Genomic DNA, 17,863 nt, shown 5'->3' with positions numbered 1-17,863 from the left:
CGTTTTCAAAACAAAGATTTGGGGCAAGATTTGGTTTGTCTGGTTACGTTTCCATGATGCTTTGTGCATTATTTAACACTTTGGGGTTTTGTCAAGTTCTTTCAGGTTGTTTTAAGCCGTAGACATCATGTCTAGTAGTTCATTTGTCTCTGCAGCTCTCACTGTACCCAGATATGCCACCATGGGAATTAACATGAATTTTGGGGAGGGCAATGATTTAAAAAAACATGTTTTGTTAGGCCATGGAAGCTACAGGACATATATATATAAATATTTTAGTAAAGTGATGTCATATTTCAGAATTGAATAAAACAAAAGTCCATTTTACACATTTGTGCTAGTCAATTGGCTGTCATGGATTTATACCCTTAACACCTGTGCTGTAGGTCCTGTGCAGACATTCTATACTATGAGTATGGGTTAACATTTGATCAGTAAAAAGAATAAATCTATTTGGGAACTCATTAATATAGAAACAGTTATTGTAAGAACTAGTTGTAGTGAATGTTTAACTTTTATTCTAACTTGTGCTTAGGCTTTGTAAAACACATCTATTTTATCTTTTAAATGAATCCTTCTGAAATCTCCATTATTGAAAATTATTTCTTGTTTGATATTTATTGACTTTTTTTTTTAATCTCTTTCCAGAACGAATCCGTCTTCGTCAATCGAGAAGTATGCAAAAATATTTCACAATGGATGTGGATGATGAAGAGAATATGAGTAAGAAGTAGACAATTGTTGCATATTTTCTATTTTGCTCTTTTATGAATTACACTAAACTATCATTGTGCTGTGTGCATCCTTTACTTTTCTATTGAAACATTTCCTTTTTTCTCAACTTTACCAGTACAGTGCAAGATTAGCACGGTTGCTGCATCAGCACGCAATCAAGTCAAAATGCTACTGTTAATCTGTGCGAAAATGAATACCGACTGCTATTCATTTCTATAAAAAAACAGTTGCTATTAATTAAAATATATCTGTCATATAAAAACTACCTTGACGTTCCTCAGTTAAAAGCAACAAAATGTGCATAATTTTTCATTAACATACCACAAGGGCATTTTTGAGATGCTGGCACTAAAGGATTTCAGTCAAAAATGCTTATAGCAGTATGGATTTTATCTGTACCTCATTATATTTCCTTTTATTCTCCATCTGTTAAAAAGGGTACAGTATCTTATTCAAGGTAGAAGATGCAGGCTTTTATCACAATTTTTAAAAATGGACATCTATACCTAGAAGCTTAAGCTGCCCTCCTTCTCTGTAGTCTGATGATTCTTGCCACTGATTGGCTGTTTGAACCACAAAAAAAGGAAGCACGCAGCTATCATATGCATTAAAGTTAATATGATGGCTGGAGTGTCCCTATAACACAAAAGAAAGTTTTAGGTCACTGGTCAGCTTTAAGGCAAAGCTTATTTTTTATTAGGGATCTATCTATAGACCTATAGGTTGTCATAAGCGATCCTGATATTTTGGGTAAAAAATCATACTAAGCTGTGTCTAAAGTGGTTCTGTTTTTATAATATCACATATTTTACATGTATACTATTACATAATTATTTTATCAGGTCTTTTTAAGACCTTTTACAGACATGTTTACAAATATTTTTACTTGAAAAATAGAATGAAAACAAAGTACATTTGTAAAAATGTACTAAAAATATGCAGTGGGAGTTACACCTGAATGCTCTCTTCTGTGTCATGCCAGCATTTCATGCAGCATTTACTTAAAGGATGTAACAAATGAAACAAACATGATCGATGTATTTTAACTGAAATGCTCACAGTACTCACAGGTTTTTCCATCTACTTAAAACATGTTACCCAAGTCATGTCTTAAATGGTTAGAAACCCATTTAATTGGTGTTTTGTTAGGAAGACACCAACCTTTAAAAATAATGTTTTAATTGTGTTGTTGAAGGTTTGATGTCTTGTGAAAATGTGAGCTAGCAGTAGGAGGAAATACTTCTCTTTAGATAGCAATAGCTGCCTATATTGTGCTTGCTTGAAATTCTGTGCGTGTTTTACGTTGATCCCTATAGTTACATAGGCTGAAAAAAGACATGCGTCCATCAAGTTCAGCCTTTCCCATATCTGTTAATTGCTATTGATCCAAAAGAAGGCAAAAAAATCCAGTTTGTAGCTCTTTCCAATTTTGCAACAAACTAGGGGAAAAATCCTTCTTGACTCCAGAATGGCAGACAGATCTCTCCTTGGATTAAGAAGCTGTTTCCCAATTAAAAAAAAATATGTGCCTGAATATTATGTTTTTGTAAGTATTCATCCAGTTGCTGTTTAAACGTCTGTACAGGCTCTGATAAAACTCCCTCTGCAGACAGAAAATTCCACGTCCTTATTGTCCCTATGGACAAAGATTCTGTCAAATTTTTCTCCTGGCCCATAAAATCCGCATACGTTTATCCATTTATCAGAAGACTTTTACTTCACCCGTACAATCCCGATCCCCAAAAGTGCATTGCTCTATTAGGACGATATAGCATTCTTCACCACTGTAAAAAATTCAGTTAATGATGAAATATGATGAATGTGTTTCTATATATCATTGTGGCTTTTTAATGTTCATTTTGTTTTTTTGCAAGTATTAACTATCAAAGATTCTCCACCTTGAGTTTGTTTGGTGTGTTGAGCGCCGAAAGGAGTAACCTATCGAGCTTTTGCTGGAGGATGTTATAAATGAAAATTTAGTAACTGTTCCATCAGCTTTGTTAGCTGAGTTAAGTGGTGTGTGTTTAATAGTTTCTTTGAAAATTATAAAGCTTCATCGGTATTCATTAAAAACAAAATGCAATAACATATTTGACTCCAAAATAATTCATGACGTAGGGCACTTAGCCCAACAACAAATCAATTTTAAAATGATTCCATAAAATTATTTTTCTCACATTTAGAACAATGTGCTGTTAACATCCATTTTGCAAGTTAGTCCAAAAATTCTAATGTATCTTAAACCAAATAAAACAAAAATAATAATATATATACCAACACCAACTCCTATTGTGTACCGTTTAAGTTAAGACATATAGAAGTCTTTATGCTAATTTACTGTTGGTGAATATGTTGAAAGCCTTTTTTTTTTTTTTTACTTTTTTTTACTATATAATTTCTGTAAACATAAAAATAGTTATATAATGCTTTCAAATACCAGTCTAAATATTAAAGAAATGGAAAAAATAAGTCGATATTTGGGTTACTTTGTCATATTTGAAATATCAGTCGAGAAATTTCTTGTTGCCTTAAAACCAGTAAATGTACTCTGAGACCACACATCACTGAACCAGTAGCAAAGATAGATAAAGGAATCTATAAATTTTGCATTTACAAGATCCTGCAACGAAGGCATTGTAAGTTACTCTTTCTGGGCACCGCAGGTTCGAGCAGCACCGATGTTAAAGAAAACCGTAACATGGAAGGAGTATCCCCAAAGGATGGCAATGGCCAAGCTACCAGGGAGGGGACTCAGCTTTCCAATGGGGGTGAGGGAAGCAAAAGTAGAAAAAGACCATTGGAAGAAGGCAATAATGGCCATTCCAAATTCCGCCCTAAGAAGAGGAAGAAAACACCAGGGCCTGTCCTGCCAAAGAATGCTCTTATGCAGCTTAATGAAATTAAGCCTGGCTTACAGTATAAACTTCTCTCTCAAACTGGACCAGTACATGCACCAGTATTTATTATGACTGTGGAAGTCAATGGTCAAGCTTTTGAAGGTTCTGGACCAACAAAGAAGAAAGCCAAACTTCACGCTGCAGAAAAGGCCTTGAGGTCGTTTGTCCAGTTTCCAAATGCATCAGAAGCTCACCTAGCAATGGGTAGAACCCTCTCTGTAAACACAGATTTTACCTCCGACCAAGCAGACTTTCCAGAAACTCTTTTTAATGGTTTTGAGAAGCAAGAACAGTCTGAAAATGCATTTTTTCTTGGATCCAATGGTAATGAATCGTTTAATTCTGTTAGTGACTACAGCATGTCTCTGTCAGGATCAAGTAACCTAATACAGTCTCCACTTCCAACGCCTTCTCTGTTCCCACCAACAAGTGGGAAGAACCCTGTAATGATTTTAAATGAGCTGCGCCCCGGCCTAAAATATGATTTTGTCTCAGAGAGTGGAGAAAGCCACGCCAAGAACTTTGTAATGTCAGTAACTGTGGACAATCAGACTTTTGAAGGATCTGGAAGGAATAAGAAGCTTGCGAAGGCAAGAGCAGCTCAGTCGGCTCTTGCCTCTCTCTTCAACATGTATTTGGATCAGACCCCCTCCCGACAACCTATTCCTAGTGAAGGACTACAATTACATTTACCACAGGTAAGGGCAAACATACTCATTAATTACTCTTACTTACTCCGGGCCTTTTTTGTTCACTTGCCATAGACTTTGTTTTTGTAGTTTTTAAGAAAATGTAACTTGCTCTGTTTTAAAAATGCATCCTAAAATGTGCCCACAGAAACTAGCCCTCTTTGCATGAAGCATCAGCCAGTATTCATGGTTATTGTTGTTCATACATAGCAGTAACCTGTCCCTAAATATTTAGTCATTTATTAGCTTTACCAAACATTGAGGTATATTAAGTATACAATTTTAATCGCCTACATAGAGATTTTGTTGTTTTGCGTGTTATCTTCCAGTAGTATAATTGTAGTTTAATGCTACAAACGGTAAATCTCAAACATTGGTGTTTTTTTTTTCTTTTTGCATTAAGCCCTGTTTACTCGAAAGTGAAGAAAACATTATAGATAATATAACCTTATACGGTTGGATTTGTTTTTTATCCCCCGATAAGCTACCTGTATCTCTAAAATGTAGATGCTTGCCGACTGCAGACTTTTTGCAACCCCACTCTTTATTTTATAGGGTAAGGCTTCACCAGCAATGATTTGAATGATTTGATTTGAATAATGTATTTTACTGCCAAAATGTATGCGTTTTTTTTTTTTTTTTTGTCTCTACGTTATTTTGACATTTTACCTATCATTTTTCAATACTCCAGTTATTCTGTACAATCTGTATTAGAAGCATGGTAGATATTTTATCTTCACTAGCAGTATTTAGCTTTCATCTGTTTATAGCTAGACTAGTCTCTTTCCTGTGAAATGAACTGTTCGAAGCTCACAAATAATTGGTTGTCTACTAAACAAAGTAATACTAAAAATGCCACAGACGCATTGTTCACATAATACCAATTGTTTGCGCTCAGACAACCTCCTCTGCTGCTGGCCAGTACTTCCGTTGGGGCTTCTTTGGTGGACATGCCCTACCGGTGCTCCACCATAGAAGCCCCAGCGGAAGTGCCGGCAGCAGTTGGGGTTGTCTGCATTGCGCAGACGTCCACCGGTTGCCAAAGAGGAGGATCCCGGTCCCCTGCAGCGTTGCTTAAAAAGAAAAGAAAAAAATCACCTGCTCGGGGCCCGAAACTGCATGTGTCGGGCGGTACGAATTGCGCATCCCTGCGCTAAACCCCGATTATAGGCTGCTGCACCCCCACTTTAAAGACTTAAAGTGTGTGTGTGGGGGGGTGCGGCCTATAATCGGGCCAATACGGTATAATGTGTTAAATACCCTACTTCATGTGAAGTGGCAGATACTGAAGACTGATAAATTATGGTTGTTACATTCTCTAATCTGCTTTGTTTTTGAAGGTTCTAGCTGATGCTGTAGCCCGTTTGGTTGTAGATAAATTCAGTGAATTGACAGACAACTTCACATCACCTCATGCAAGGAGAAAAGTTCTTGCAGGAATTGTCATGACAACAGGTATGTGTATATGAAAAGAAATGTATGCAGGGTTCCACGCAAAGGTTCCATTTCCTCATTACTACAAACAGGACATGTTTCTGGGATATCTTTTTTTATGTTATATTTATATCATATATTTTTTTTATAAGCAAGACATGATAAAAGCTGCCAGTTTGTTTTTAAATTCTAGGGACGGACGTGAAAGATGCCCAGGTTGTTTGTGTTTCTACTGGTACGAAATGCATCAATGGAGAATATATGAGTGACCGTGGTCTTGCTCTGAATGACTGCCATGCAGAAATTGTTGCCCGGAGGTCCCTGCTTAGGTTTCTCTACAGTCAACTTGAATTATTTTTAAGGTGAGAGGAAAATGCGTTGACATTTTTTCCTGTTAAGGTTTCAGAAAAAAATACACTTATACAGGCACACTTTTTTAGTACCATGGCCTTCTGCTTCTGTAGCACATCCACTTACAATTTTGAAGTGTTATGCATTTTAACAATGCCCCTCTGCACACTACTGTTATGAACATTTTTGAAAGAGTCTAGTCATTGCTCGCTGACTTTGTCCACAAAACATGCTACTGCCTTGATTTTTATCGTTTATTGCATCATTCTTTGTAAACTTTAGAAACTACAGTAAATGAAAACCTCTAGAGGTCAGCTCTTTCTGAGTCTCTATAATCATCACCTGTGGTGGCAACAATACCTCTATCCAAAGTCTGTTAGATAACAGATCTTTCCCACGCTGACATTTGGTTGAACAACATGGTCAACCTCTTGACCATGTGTGCATCCTTTATATATTAAGTTGTGGCAACATGATTTGGTGTTTGGCTATTAGTGTTAACAAGCAGCATACTTGTGAGCTTCCCAGGGTTTGCTGCCCAGAGCTCTGTCCTCCGTTGTGATTAGGGGGTGGAGCTAGCCACATTCAGACTTTAAAGGAGGTGGGAGTGGGTGGAACAGGGAGTGGACATAGTCAGACGCCTCTCTCCTAACCAGAGATTAAAGATGCCTACCCGGAGCCCCAGGAAAGCAGTGCTTTAACTAAAGACGCTAGTTAAAAATCATTTTCCCAGGTATGAACAGCCTGATATAGTATCCAACAAGTATATTTCATAACAGGATTTGCCCTTGCAAACCCAACAGATGCGCGATGTTAGGCTGTAAGCTCGTTTGATCAGGGCCCTCCTCACCTGTTGTGATTATGTTACATACTACTTGTTGTGTCCTGTCCACCCATTGTACAGCGCTACCGAATTTGATGGCGCTATATAATACAATAAATAATAATTACATATTTATGTACTGTTGAATGCGCTTTACGCAAGTTTTCTTTTAGGTCTTTTACAACTTATTCCTGACGCGTGCATGATAAAGCTACCATCAATCTAAATTAATAGGGCAGTTTTGAGAATAGACAACAGAACATAAGCATGCGTGTCAAGATTTGGTTTAGTTTTGTTTTTCTGATCCCCCTCTAATAGCCTTTGGCATTTCAATGCATTTATATAAACTCTCATTATGTTGTTGTTGTTGTTGTTGTTGGAAGAGCAATAGGTTGATGCTTCTTCCTGATATAAAACTAGGGATAGGCAAAGTGTCTGTACAAGGACAACAGTGTCCGTGGCAAGATTTATGAGGGTCCATAGAACATCATTGAATTGTCTACCACAGATCCAAATGTAATGTAGTGTTTATCATATGCAATGTTGTGCGACGTGTACGTACCTTATGTTTGCACTGAAAGACACAGTATTTTACCCTCTATTAGTAATGAGCGTGATTACACTTGCTGGGGTATATTGTTTTTTTTATTTTTTTATGGCTTTATGCTATATCAAGCAAAGCCAATCAATGTCTAATCATAAAGGAAAAGATACATCAATGCACTATTTATGGCTCCATACCACTGTATATGATAGTGACCATAGAGCGAATTATTGCTACCATGCTGTATCAGCCACCTTGAGTTTTAGAATCAGTGAGAAGCAGATCTAGGACAGTTAAACTATTATGTTCTACTATTATGTAGTAGTATGTTGACAGTTACTGGCAAGTTACTTAAATGTATTTATGGGATAATTATCTTCCTTCAAATATATATATTTTTTACAAATACCCAGTGATCTTGATTTCTTTTCACAGCACTAAAGAAGATCAGCAAAAGTCAATATTCATGAAGTCAGAGAGGGGTGGATTCAAATTAAAAGAGAATGTGCAGTTCCATCTGTACATTAGTACATCACCATGCGGAGATGCTCGAATTTTCTCACCACATGAAGCTGCACAGGAAGGTATATTTATGTGCTTGGGTTTTATACATTTATTCGTCACAGATCCTTTACAATGTACTTATTTATAATCTGGTTTTGCTCCAGTATTCATGCACAATGTATACATTTCTGTAGTTTTACTTATGCTTAATTTGTATAAGTTTTTTTTATAACTTAAGCACATTTCTAGAGCAGGCAAATGACTCTGGTTTGAGAGAGACCTAAATAAATTAAAATATCTGAATTGTTAAAAAAGGAAAGTGATGTGAGGGCAAAAAAATAATAATTTGGGTACATCCCTCTCTGTTTTTGGATAGAAATCAGATGTTTTTTTCTTTCTCCCAGCTTGTTGAGCTCTTAGATTCCTTCCATCCTCAAAACTAAACCATTGATTAATTCAGTATGCTAAACAGGACAAGTCAATAAGTCTTACTTCCCCACAAACCCACCTTAAAACCTATTCATTTAATTCTTGTTATTATGTATGTGCTACATAGGCAAAGTAAGACAAACAAATACATTTTACATATGTTGGTGTGGATTTGCTACCTTAATCTGGAACGTTTCTTAAGATTTGTGTGCACCTTATCAACTTGAAATTTGTAATTTCCTTTTAATTTTATTTTGTTGTCGACAAGCTTTAAATACATTGAAAAAAAAATACTGTACACTGTCCTTTCAACATTATTCTTCTCAGACCAGGGGGATCGACACCCAAACCGCAAGGCAAGAGGGCAGCTTCGGACCAAGATTGAGTCTGGAGAAGGAACTATCCCAGTCCGTTCAAGTGTCACTATTCAGACATGGGATGGTGTTTTGCAAGGGGAAAGGTTGCTTACAATGTCTTGCAGTGACAAGATTGCCAGGTGATGTATTAAACAAGAGTAACAATGCATGGTATTGCCACAATCCCTTCTGGATGATGGTGGCTGTCACGGTCAGGACTACTTGCCAAGCCGTGACTGTGTGGAGGGCGTGGGCATGAAGGGGTTAATAGCACCAGGCCTCTGGATTTACTAACTAGACCCCTTAACAGGGCATAAGTTACACCAAATTAACCCCCAAATCCTGCCTGTATCCCCCCAGGTAGTCTGCCACCACTCACGATTTTGATACCGGATTCGTGAGAAATCCGAATTAGAACCTTTATCTCTATATATATATCAACCCACCCCGGGCAAACAACATATATATATATCCTGTAGAACTCAATAACAATACGGTAACGTGTTATCCTCTCTTAGGGTTTGTGGATATCGATACTAGAGCCCAAAGACCGACTTAGATTATGAATATTTTAATAACAAAAATACAAAGATTACACAGTGCCAGAATTACAAAAAACAAGACATACAAAAGAAAATAAAACAGCAAACAGTTCTTAAAAACAATAGGACTTAAACACAGGACCCTCACTCACGAGTATCTTCAATAAGCAGGCCTGTGGGAACTCCTTAAGTCCAGATGGTTCTTATGATGTTGTTCCGATCAGAGTATATCACGGAGTTCTGCTTTTCGGACGCTGCATTGTCCCTAAATCACACTCTGTTTCAAGAAAACCCCCCTCTGACCACATGACCGATTATATGACACCATCCCCAAGAATCGGGTCCCATCTTTGATGTGCCAATAAGTTATGGTGGGGTAAAGGTGATGGAAACCCCTCCACTTAAGATAGGAATGGAATTCCTATAACTAAGGATCCTTATCTGTTAGGCCATGAATCACCACAGGGGTCCTTTGGGAAGATGACACCTCTAGCCAGAACAGATACAGAGGGCATTCACAAAGAAACACATTAAATCAACCTCAGATTAACTCATTGAGTGCTGAAACAAAGAAACTAACCACCTCTGCTGGGTTACCCTTCCATGCATCCACTACATTATATGAGTTAATCATGACACCTCCCCCTTTAAGATGGTGGACAGAGGAGGTCAGCACACGCTGATCTACTATGTCTGCCTAAATTCTAGTCTCCCCCTGACAAGACAAACAGTCAGCGTTCCCATAGAAGCGGACTTGTCACACCAGCCAGTAGAACAATACTGCTGTAGCACCGGACTCCATCTGAGCAACTTGCTAAGCTTCCCATCTACTCTATCCGCCTGAAGAGAAGGGTTGTGATAGATTATAACAGTGAAGTCACCACCATACAAGCATGGCTGTAACTCCTGCAAAGCACACACCATAGCTAAGCACTCTTTGCCAACCCTTGAATAAGCCTCTTCCTTTGGGGATAAGTTACTCCGATGTTTCAAGTCCTCATCCATTTGTTTTTCTGCCCTGCTTAGGATAGCTAAACGCTGCCCATTCCCAAGCAAGACAGCAAACGGGTGTCCATTGTCCTGGGCATCCGGTGGGCTAAGGGTTTCTTGCTGACTGGTCAATGTAGCTGTCTTTTCGTCATCCCATACTATATTATCCTCTATAGCTGTTGCCCCAGCATCTTGCTGGTATGCCACTACAGCTACAGGGGAAATATTCTGCCCCTCACATTGCCCACTCAGTGAAAACACAAAAGGTATAACAAGGTGTGAATTTTCCTCCCCCTCCTCCTTATCTCCAGACTTTACAGCTGTAGGAGTCTTAGGCACAGTGGATAAACTACCCCTTTCCTGCTTCTCCAGCACTTTAAGGGTTAAAGTAAGCATTTCCTCTGGAGCATTACAACTGAGTTTTGGCTGTTGATTCACAGAAACATCACATTCCATACATCCCTTGTTTTCCCTTTGAGAAAATTGATTAACAGGAATATCCTCAGACACCCCTATATCATGTATACTTTCTCCGGCACCCAAATCTAAGTACTCAGGTGCTGTAGGCCCGGTTGGCCACACATCCCCAGTCCCCTTTAGTTTTCCAGGAATAATACCTTCAGGGCATACAACTTCTGAAGACACGTTGACAGAAGTATCCCCAGCATGCCCAAATCCCTTGGCTACCTGATCACCTATAGTAACACTATGCTTTTCCGTATCAGGGGGCATTGAACCAGAAGAGCCACCACAGACTCCCTGTTCCAGAACCTCTGCCCCTCCAAAGGTCAAACCACAAGTTTCCCCTAGAGCTTGCTCTCTAGGTCTGGTCCCTTGGTGCATATCCCCCTCCATCTCTTCAGGAGACAGTATCCTGGGTGCTGGTTCAGACAGGCATACCTCTACCTTCTGGGCTCCCTCCCAGCTACCTACTACTCCCAAAGTTTCAGACAGTACCTTAGGTTGGACAGGGCTCTCTACCAGCCCTCCAGGTTTGCAGGTTTCCTCAACTGGTGCATACTGGCAAACAAGTCGACCCAGATCCTTGCCCAGCAAAACATTAACAGGAATATCCTCGGATATCCCCACCTCCCGCAAACCCTTGCCCACACCCCAATCAAGGTACACACGTGCCACTGGCACCGCAGGGCGCACCCCGCCAATTCCTTGGATGGACATGGTCTTCCCAGGGATAAGATCCTCCAATCTTACCATCTCAGGCCGCACCAGAGTGCAAGCAGCCCCCGTATCCCTGAGTCCCATAGTCACACAGTCACCTACAGTCACTCTTTGTAGGTTCTCCTCTTCATTCCCCTGAACCCTGGAAACAAACAAGACAGCTGGGTGTTCCCCAACTGCTACACACTGCAAATTGTCTCCTTGTGCCTCCTTTGGTCTAGCCACAAATAAAACAGGTGCAGCTCCCCCGGCTGCACCTCCATTTCCATTTGTCCATGGTCTCTTAGAAGGGCAGGTGGCACTCAAGTGCCCAATCTGGTTACACCGATAACACCGGCGGGTATCCCCCTGGCCCGATGTGGCCCCTGCTCTGTTGGCTAGGAAAGGTGTTGGTGATAATCTCCCGGTTGGCTTAGGAGTTGGTGGTTGGTAGGCTGCTCCTTTCCAGGTAGATGGTCCTTGTGATGCTTGTACCCGCTTGGTTGTTGGAGTACGGTTGTTGGCATAATCGTTAGCCAGATCTGCCGCCTCTGCCGTGGTCTTAGGTTTTCTGTCCAGAATCCACTCTCGGGCCTCCGGACTTCGTGTCCTCAGGAACTGCTCCAAAATCATCAGATCCTCCAGGGCCTCATATGTAGTAACTTGTAGGCCTCCAGTCCATTGCTGGAAAACAGTCCGAAGCTGTCCCGCATACTCGGTACAACTGTCCGATGTAGCTTGCTGCATCCCTCGAAACTTTTTCCTGTAGAATTCAGGGGTGAGGTTAAAACTTTTTAACAAGGCAGATTTTATGGCCTCATAGTCCTGATCCACTTCCATTGGTAGGGAAGCAAACACATCCAGGGCTTTCCCCTTCAGACGTGGGGTTAAATACTTTCCCCACTCTTCCTTGGGCAGCTGGTACTGCCGGCACACTTTCTCAAACCCCCTCAAAAACACATCCAAGTCAGTGTCCTTTTCCAGCATTGGAAAGTGTTCCAGACGAGGTCGGTTAGCATATCCATCCCCGTTAACAATGCTTTGGGAAGACCGACTATATTGCTTTAACCGTAGAAGTTCCAGCTGATACCTCCGCTCAGCTTCTCGTTCAGCAGCTGCCCGCTCCGCAGCTCTCTCAGCAGCCTCCCTCTCCCTCTCTCTCTCTCTTTCCGCAGCCTCCCTCTCTCTCTCCTTGTACTGCAGAATCAGGTTGAACTTTAGCTGAGGATCCACGCTCCCCAGATCTTTTAGTGCCATTTGTAACTCAGAGTCCATTGCACTCAAGGCGTTAACTTTATCAGGAAAACATCCTTGGTCCACAGGCTCTTCCAAAATCACATTTGCTCCAATGGCCTGCTCTGCACAGAGTTTATCATGTTCCAGGAGATCCAAAATCAGCTGCTCTTTGCTTTTGCCAAAAATTTGTATATTCCTTTCTTGACAAACCAGCTCCAGAGATTCTTTTGGCTGTCGTCGATATGCCTCCATAATGCAGTATGGTAGAGAAAAATAAAAAGGAGAGGAACGAACTGTTTTGCACTGTATGTCTGTAATTAGGCACTGAGTAATGTCTTTGGGAAATTACACAAAACCCATGTAATTTCTTCTAGTACTAAAATCACCAAACCGGGCAATACAAATAGCACTAAAAAAAAACTCTAGATATCCCACCTAGCTGCCGCCAAGTTTGTCACGGTCAGGACTACTTGCCAAGCCGTGACTGTGTGGAGGGCGTGGGCATGAAGGGGTTAATAGCACCAGGCCTCTGGATTTACTAACTAGACCCCTTAACAGGGCATAAGTTACACCAAATTAACCCCCAAATCCTGCCTGTATCCCCCCAGGTAGTCTGCCACCACTCACGATTTTGATACCGGATTCGTGAGAAATCCGAATTAGAACCTTTATCTCTATATATATATCAACCCACCCCGGGCAAACAACATATATATATATCCTGTAGAACTCAATAACAATACGGTAACGTGTTATCCTCTCTTAGGGTTTGTGGATATCGATACTAGAGCCCAAAGACCGACTTAGATTATGAATATTTTAATAACAAAAATACAAAGATTACACAGTGCCAGAATTACAAAAAACAAGACATACAAAAGAAAATAAAACAGCAAACAGTTCTTAAAAACAATAGGACTTAAACACAGGACCCTCACTCACGAGTATCTTCAATAAGCAGGCCTGTGGGAACTCCTTAAGTCCAGATGGTTCTTATGATGTTGTTCCGATCAGAGTATATCACGGAGTTCTGCTTTTCGGACGCTGCATTGTCCCTAAATCACACTCTGTTTCAAGAAAACCCCCCTCTGACCACATGACCGATTATATGACACCATCCCCAAGAATCGGGTCCCATCTTTGATGTGCCAATAAGTTATGGTGGGGTAAAGGTGATGGAAACCCCTCCACTTAAGATAGGAATGGAATTCCTATAACTAAGGATCCTTATCTGTTAGGCCATGAATCACCACAGGGGTCCTTTGGGAAGATGACACCTCTAGCCAGAACAGATACAGAGGGCATTCACAAAGAAACACATTAAATCAACCTCAGATTAACTCATTGAGTGCTGAAACAAAGAAACTAACCACCTCTGCTGGGTTACCCTTCCATGCATCCACTACATTATATGAGTTAATCATGACAGTGGCGATATAGTGTGTTGAATTTACATAATCCTGGCCTAGCCTAGAGTCTCTTCTTTGTAAAGCTTTATGGTGCAACTTTATTTAGCTAGGTATATATAAATCAGCAGGTGATTTTCCATGTTTTGCCTACAGAATGTCTTTAAAGTTCTGGTAAAGTTCAAAGGTACAACTGTATATTACTGACGATGCCCCCTTTTAACAACACAGGTGGAACATTGTAGGCATTCAAGGATCTCTCTTTAGTCTGTTTATCGAACCAGTTTACTTCTCAAGTATTATCTTGGGCAGCCTGTACCATGGTGACCACCTCTCGAGAGCAGTCTACCAGAGAATTGCAGATATAGAAGACCTTCCACCTCTGTATTCCCTTAATAAGCCTCTTCTAAGTGGTGAGTATTGTACACTTTGTGTTAAAACTAATATGCCATTGTTCCAGATATTGCATTAGGGCACTAACGTAATCAAACATTTGCAATGTTTGAAAATGATATGTTTATGAAAACCCACTTTATCGGTATACCATTGGGGTAGCCTTCTTTTTTCTTAGTATTTGCATAATTGTACCTCATTACTCTGGTAATTAAGTGTCTGTCTTTGGTGGCAGCTTATTTGTCCTGGTTTTCTCAATAGGACTATAGGGAGCAGAAGGGGAAATAAAAAAATGAATATGCTACCATATCCATTAATGGAACTAGAAACCACAGGGCCCTGGTGTGAAAATTGCCCCCCCCCCCAACAGCTAGTCTGTGCCATTATTGCCCCCAAATGACTGGTCTCTTATATTAACTCTTTTAGGAATAAGTAATGCAGAAGCACGCCAGCCTGGTAAGGCTCCAAGTTTCAGTGTCAATTGGACGATGGGAGACTTAGGCCTTGAAGTTATTAATGCCACTACTGGGAAAGATGAAATGGGTCGTGCCTCGCGTCTTTGCAAGCATGCATTGTACAGCAGATGGATGCGTATTTATGCAAAGGTATGTTTGATTATTAAGTGGCCTCATATACTCCATGAGAAAGGGTGCTTAATTATTGGTGACTGAGAACACAGACTCCTTTTTTAAATGAGAAAAAGATCAGTAAACCATAGCTTAAACCACCACCAAAAAGATATTTATATAACATGTATCCATAGTCTCAAACAAATCAATGTAAAAAGTGTCTCACATGTGTTCTTATACTTGTCTTACAACCGACTGCACGGTTTTCAGATCTACTTACTGTCCAGATTCCAATAGCTTATACAGGTAGCCCAAAGCATGTTGTTTCAATCTTGTATATTTGAAGAACATAGTTCCTTATGAAGAAATGCAAATGTTTATTTTTAATTTTGTTACCTTGTGCAGCTTTCTTCCAGCCTAAGGTTCAAAATTGGGAAACCTAACTCATACCATGACACCAAGCAGTCAGCCACAGAATATCAAACAGCAAAGGAGTGCATCTTCAAAGCATTTCAGAAGGCAGGCCTTGGAGCATGGGTACAAAAGCCTATAGAACAGGACCAGTTTTCTCTCACTATTTAACCCACGTGACATAATATTTTACACTAAGTGTTCAATGGCAGGTGGATATGGACACTGGGCAAAAACCTGGGTTACATATTCCTCATTATGTGCCAATCATCCTCCACTGCCTTTTTGCACCATAACCCTGCTAATGAGTATGTTTTAGATTATTGTTGGCCAAGCAACATTATTTTCTTGGATCTGGAATTTTGCAATTTTAATGACCAAAGGCACTATGTGCCGACCTGCATCTATACTGACGTGAAAATGAATCAATCACCACTGTAAATTGTAGATAAATTATATTGACACAAACTATCTGTAAGCCAACATCTGAGTTGAAGCAGGAATGCAATCCATTTTTCATTTTAATTGTGTTGAAGACATGGAAAGTATATATTTACTATTGGTTTTACACTGTATTTTTTGAAGTGCAAGTATTTGAGCTGACATTTTTTTTTACTCTTTGTTTGTGAAACCTACATTTGACACTAACATAGCCAGCAAAACCTCTGTTTTATTGGTGCATTGTTGTTTTCTGCCCTGCCCTAAGGAGCTTTTTTTTATTGTGTTTTCTGTTTTCCTTGGGTGTCTGTAGGATTCCCCTACGGGGCAAATGTTTCAAACCAGCTGCTAAGCAATTGTCTTCATTGTCTATTTATTAATGAATGGATATGTTTTTAATATACAGCTTTTATTCTGTATTTACCTTTCCTTTATACAAATAGTGCATTCATATTTTTATCATGATAAACTGGAGGAAAATGCATTTGTATGCTCCGTTATCTCTAGAATTAGAAACTAATCGTAGCTTGCAAACTGAAAGTACAAATATATGTATAGTGGGCTTTATGGATATTATTTTGGGAGGGGAAAAATCTCCCTTATGTATTTGCTTAAGATGTGCGGGTTTGATATTTAAATATAACATGCAAGAAATGAAAATGTGATTTGTGATTGTAGGGAAAGAGGTTAGCATTCTCTGTGATAACCTCTCAAGAGGTAATGTCCTTACAGCGGAATATTCTTTTAACAAATTGTATATTCTGTAAAAAGCATTAATGTTAAAATGAAATGTCGCACTAATTAGCATGGCCTTGAAATAAGAAAATAAAAAAAATCTGTAAGCCTGTCAGAACAGCCTAAGGCTTGTTGATATAAATGACTAATATTGTTTCAACTGTCATTTTAGAGTGTTTATGTAAGTTTTTGTTTGTAAAACTCAGGGGAGGCTTGCAGCCTTTTGACTGATGGACAAGTTAATTTTATGCAGTAGTCAAGACATGAGTAGCCCTCAACCAATTTACACACTTCCAGGTAGAACATTTAATCCAAGGCATTATGAACTGACTGAACGGCCGAATTACTTGAGTCAAAACAGCAGTTGGCTTGAGTGCCTCTGAAATTGTGTGTCACAAAAATTAACCACTATATGAAGGTCAGACTTAATTCCCTTGTTCTAATGAAGTTCTATGGTCTTTTAGGTATTTCTTTGCTGCAATAGAGAAGTGTTTTTCCATAATGGTCTGAACTCTTATCAACCCAAGGGCAACAACAGCCCTTATTTATCTGTCTGTCTGATGGCACATTAAAAATGTTATGCAAACATAGTTTTAATTTTCCAGGTCAAAATTGTCATAGCTACATGTCGTTTTCATTTATTATGCAATAAAATTAATTTAAAGGTATATGTTGGAAATATGTGTGCTCATCTGCTGAGCAGAGTCCCTGAAACATTGCAGAATAAACACTTGAGAATTGTAAAAGAAACTGGAATTTTGTCTTATGTTATTTAAAGTACATTGGTTGTATGTAATTTCATTCTACACTACTACTGATTACAAATCATTTCCATGAAAAGAGATTTTGGTTTACAAAAAAAAACAGAAAAATGTTAGAGGTGTTTAACCCCTTAAGGACAATGGGCGGTCCCTAAACCCATTGAAAACCATGCATTTTGAGCCCGTACATGTTACCACTTGAGAGCAGTTCACTGACTTTTGTTTAACATGACACGTGTGGCACCAGTACTTTAATACTACCACATTGAAATGAAGGTCTGAACAGCTCCGATTTCTAATTTATGAAGTGACTACTCCCCCTTGGAATTATTTTGATCAGTAGAATAGCGTGAATAATAATGTGAGACAATAACTAATTAATTTTCCAATAAGCAGTCTAGGTATGATTAAGGGTGGCATGATAGACAAAAGGGTGCATGATGAAAAAGGGAACCCGTCAGT

General features: G+C 39.4%; 1 protein-coding gene across 4 annotated transcripts in view; it reads left to right on the top strand.

The window, feature by feature from the left end:
* Nucleotides 1–16,791, top strand: part of ADARB1 (adenosine deaminase RNA specific B1) — a 50,834-nt gene extending 34,043 nt beyond the window's left edge. For all 4 annotated transcript variants that reach the window (XM_053472247.1, XM_053472248.1, XM_053472245.1 and 1 more), the window contains 9 exons: nucleotides 649–723; nucleotides 3,399–4,330; nucleotides 5,662–5,776; nucleotides 5,949–6,117; nucleotides 7,909–8,057; nucleotides 8,734–8,902; nucleotides 14,326–14,507; nucleotides 14,914–15,092; nucleotides 15,462–16,791. In XM_053472247.1, coding sequence (XP_053328222.1) covers nucleotides 649–723; nucleotides 3,399–4,330; nucleotides 5,662–5,776; nucleotides 5,949–6,117; nucleotides 7,909–8,057; nucleotides 8,734–8,902; nucleotides 14,326–14,507; nucleotides 14,914–15,092; nucleotides 15,462–15,638 — 2,147 coding nt within the window. In that variant the 3' untranslated portion in view covers nucleotides 15,639–16,791. The remainder of the gene's footprint in view (nucleotides 1–648; nucleotides 724–3,398; nucleotides 4,331–5,661; nucleotides 5,777–5,948; nucleotides 6,118–7,908; nucleotides 8,058–8,733; nucleotides 8,903–14,325; nucleotides 14,508–14,913; nucleotides 15,093–15,461) is intronic.
* Nucleotides 16,792–17,863: the final 1,072 nt, after the last annotated feature.

The sequence above is a fragment of the Spea bombifrons genome, chromosome 7 (assembly GCF_027358695.1).
Source record: "Spea bombifrons isolate aSpeBom1 chromosome 7, aSpeBom1.2.pri, whole genome shotgun sequence".
Taxonomy (NCBI): domain Eukaryota; kingdom Metazoa; phylum Chordata; class Amphibia; order Anura; family Pelobatidae; genus Spea; species Spea bombifrons.
The sequence above is the reverse complement of the archived record's forward strand: the minus strand, read 5'-3'. Positions and strand labels throughout refer to the sequence as shown.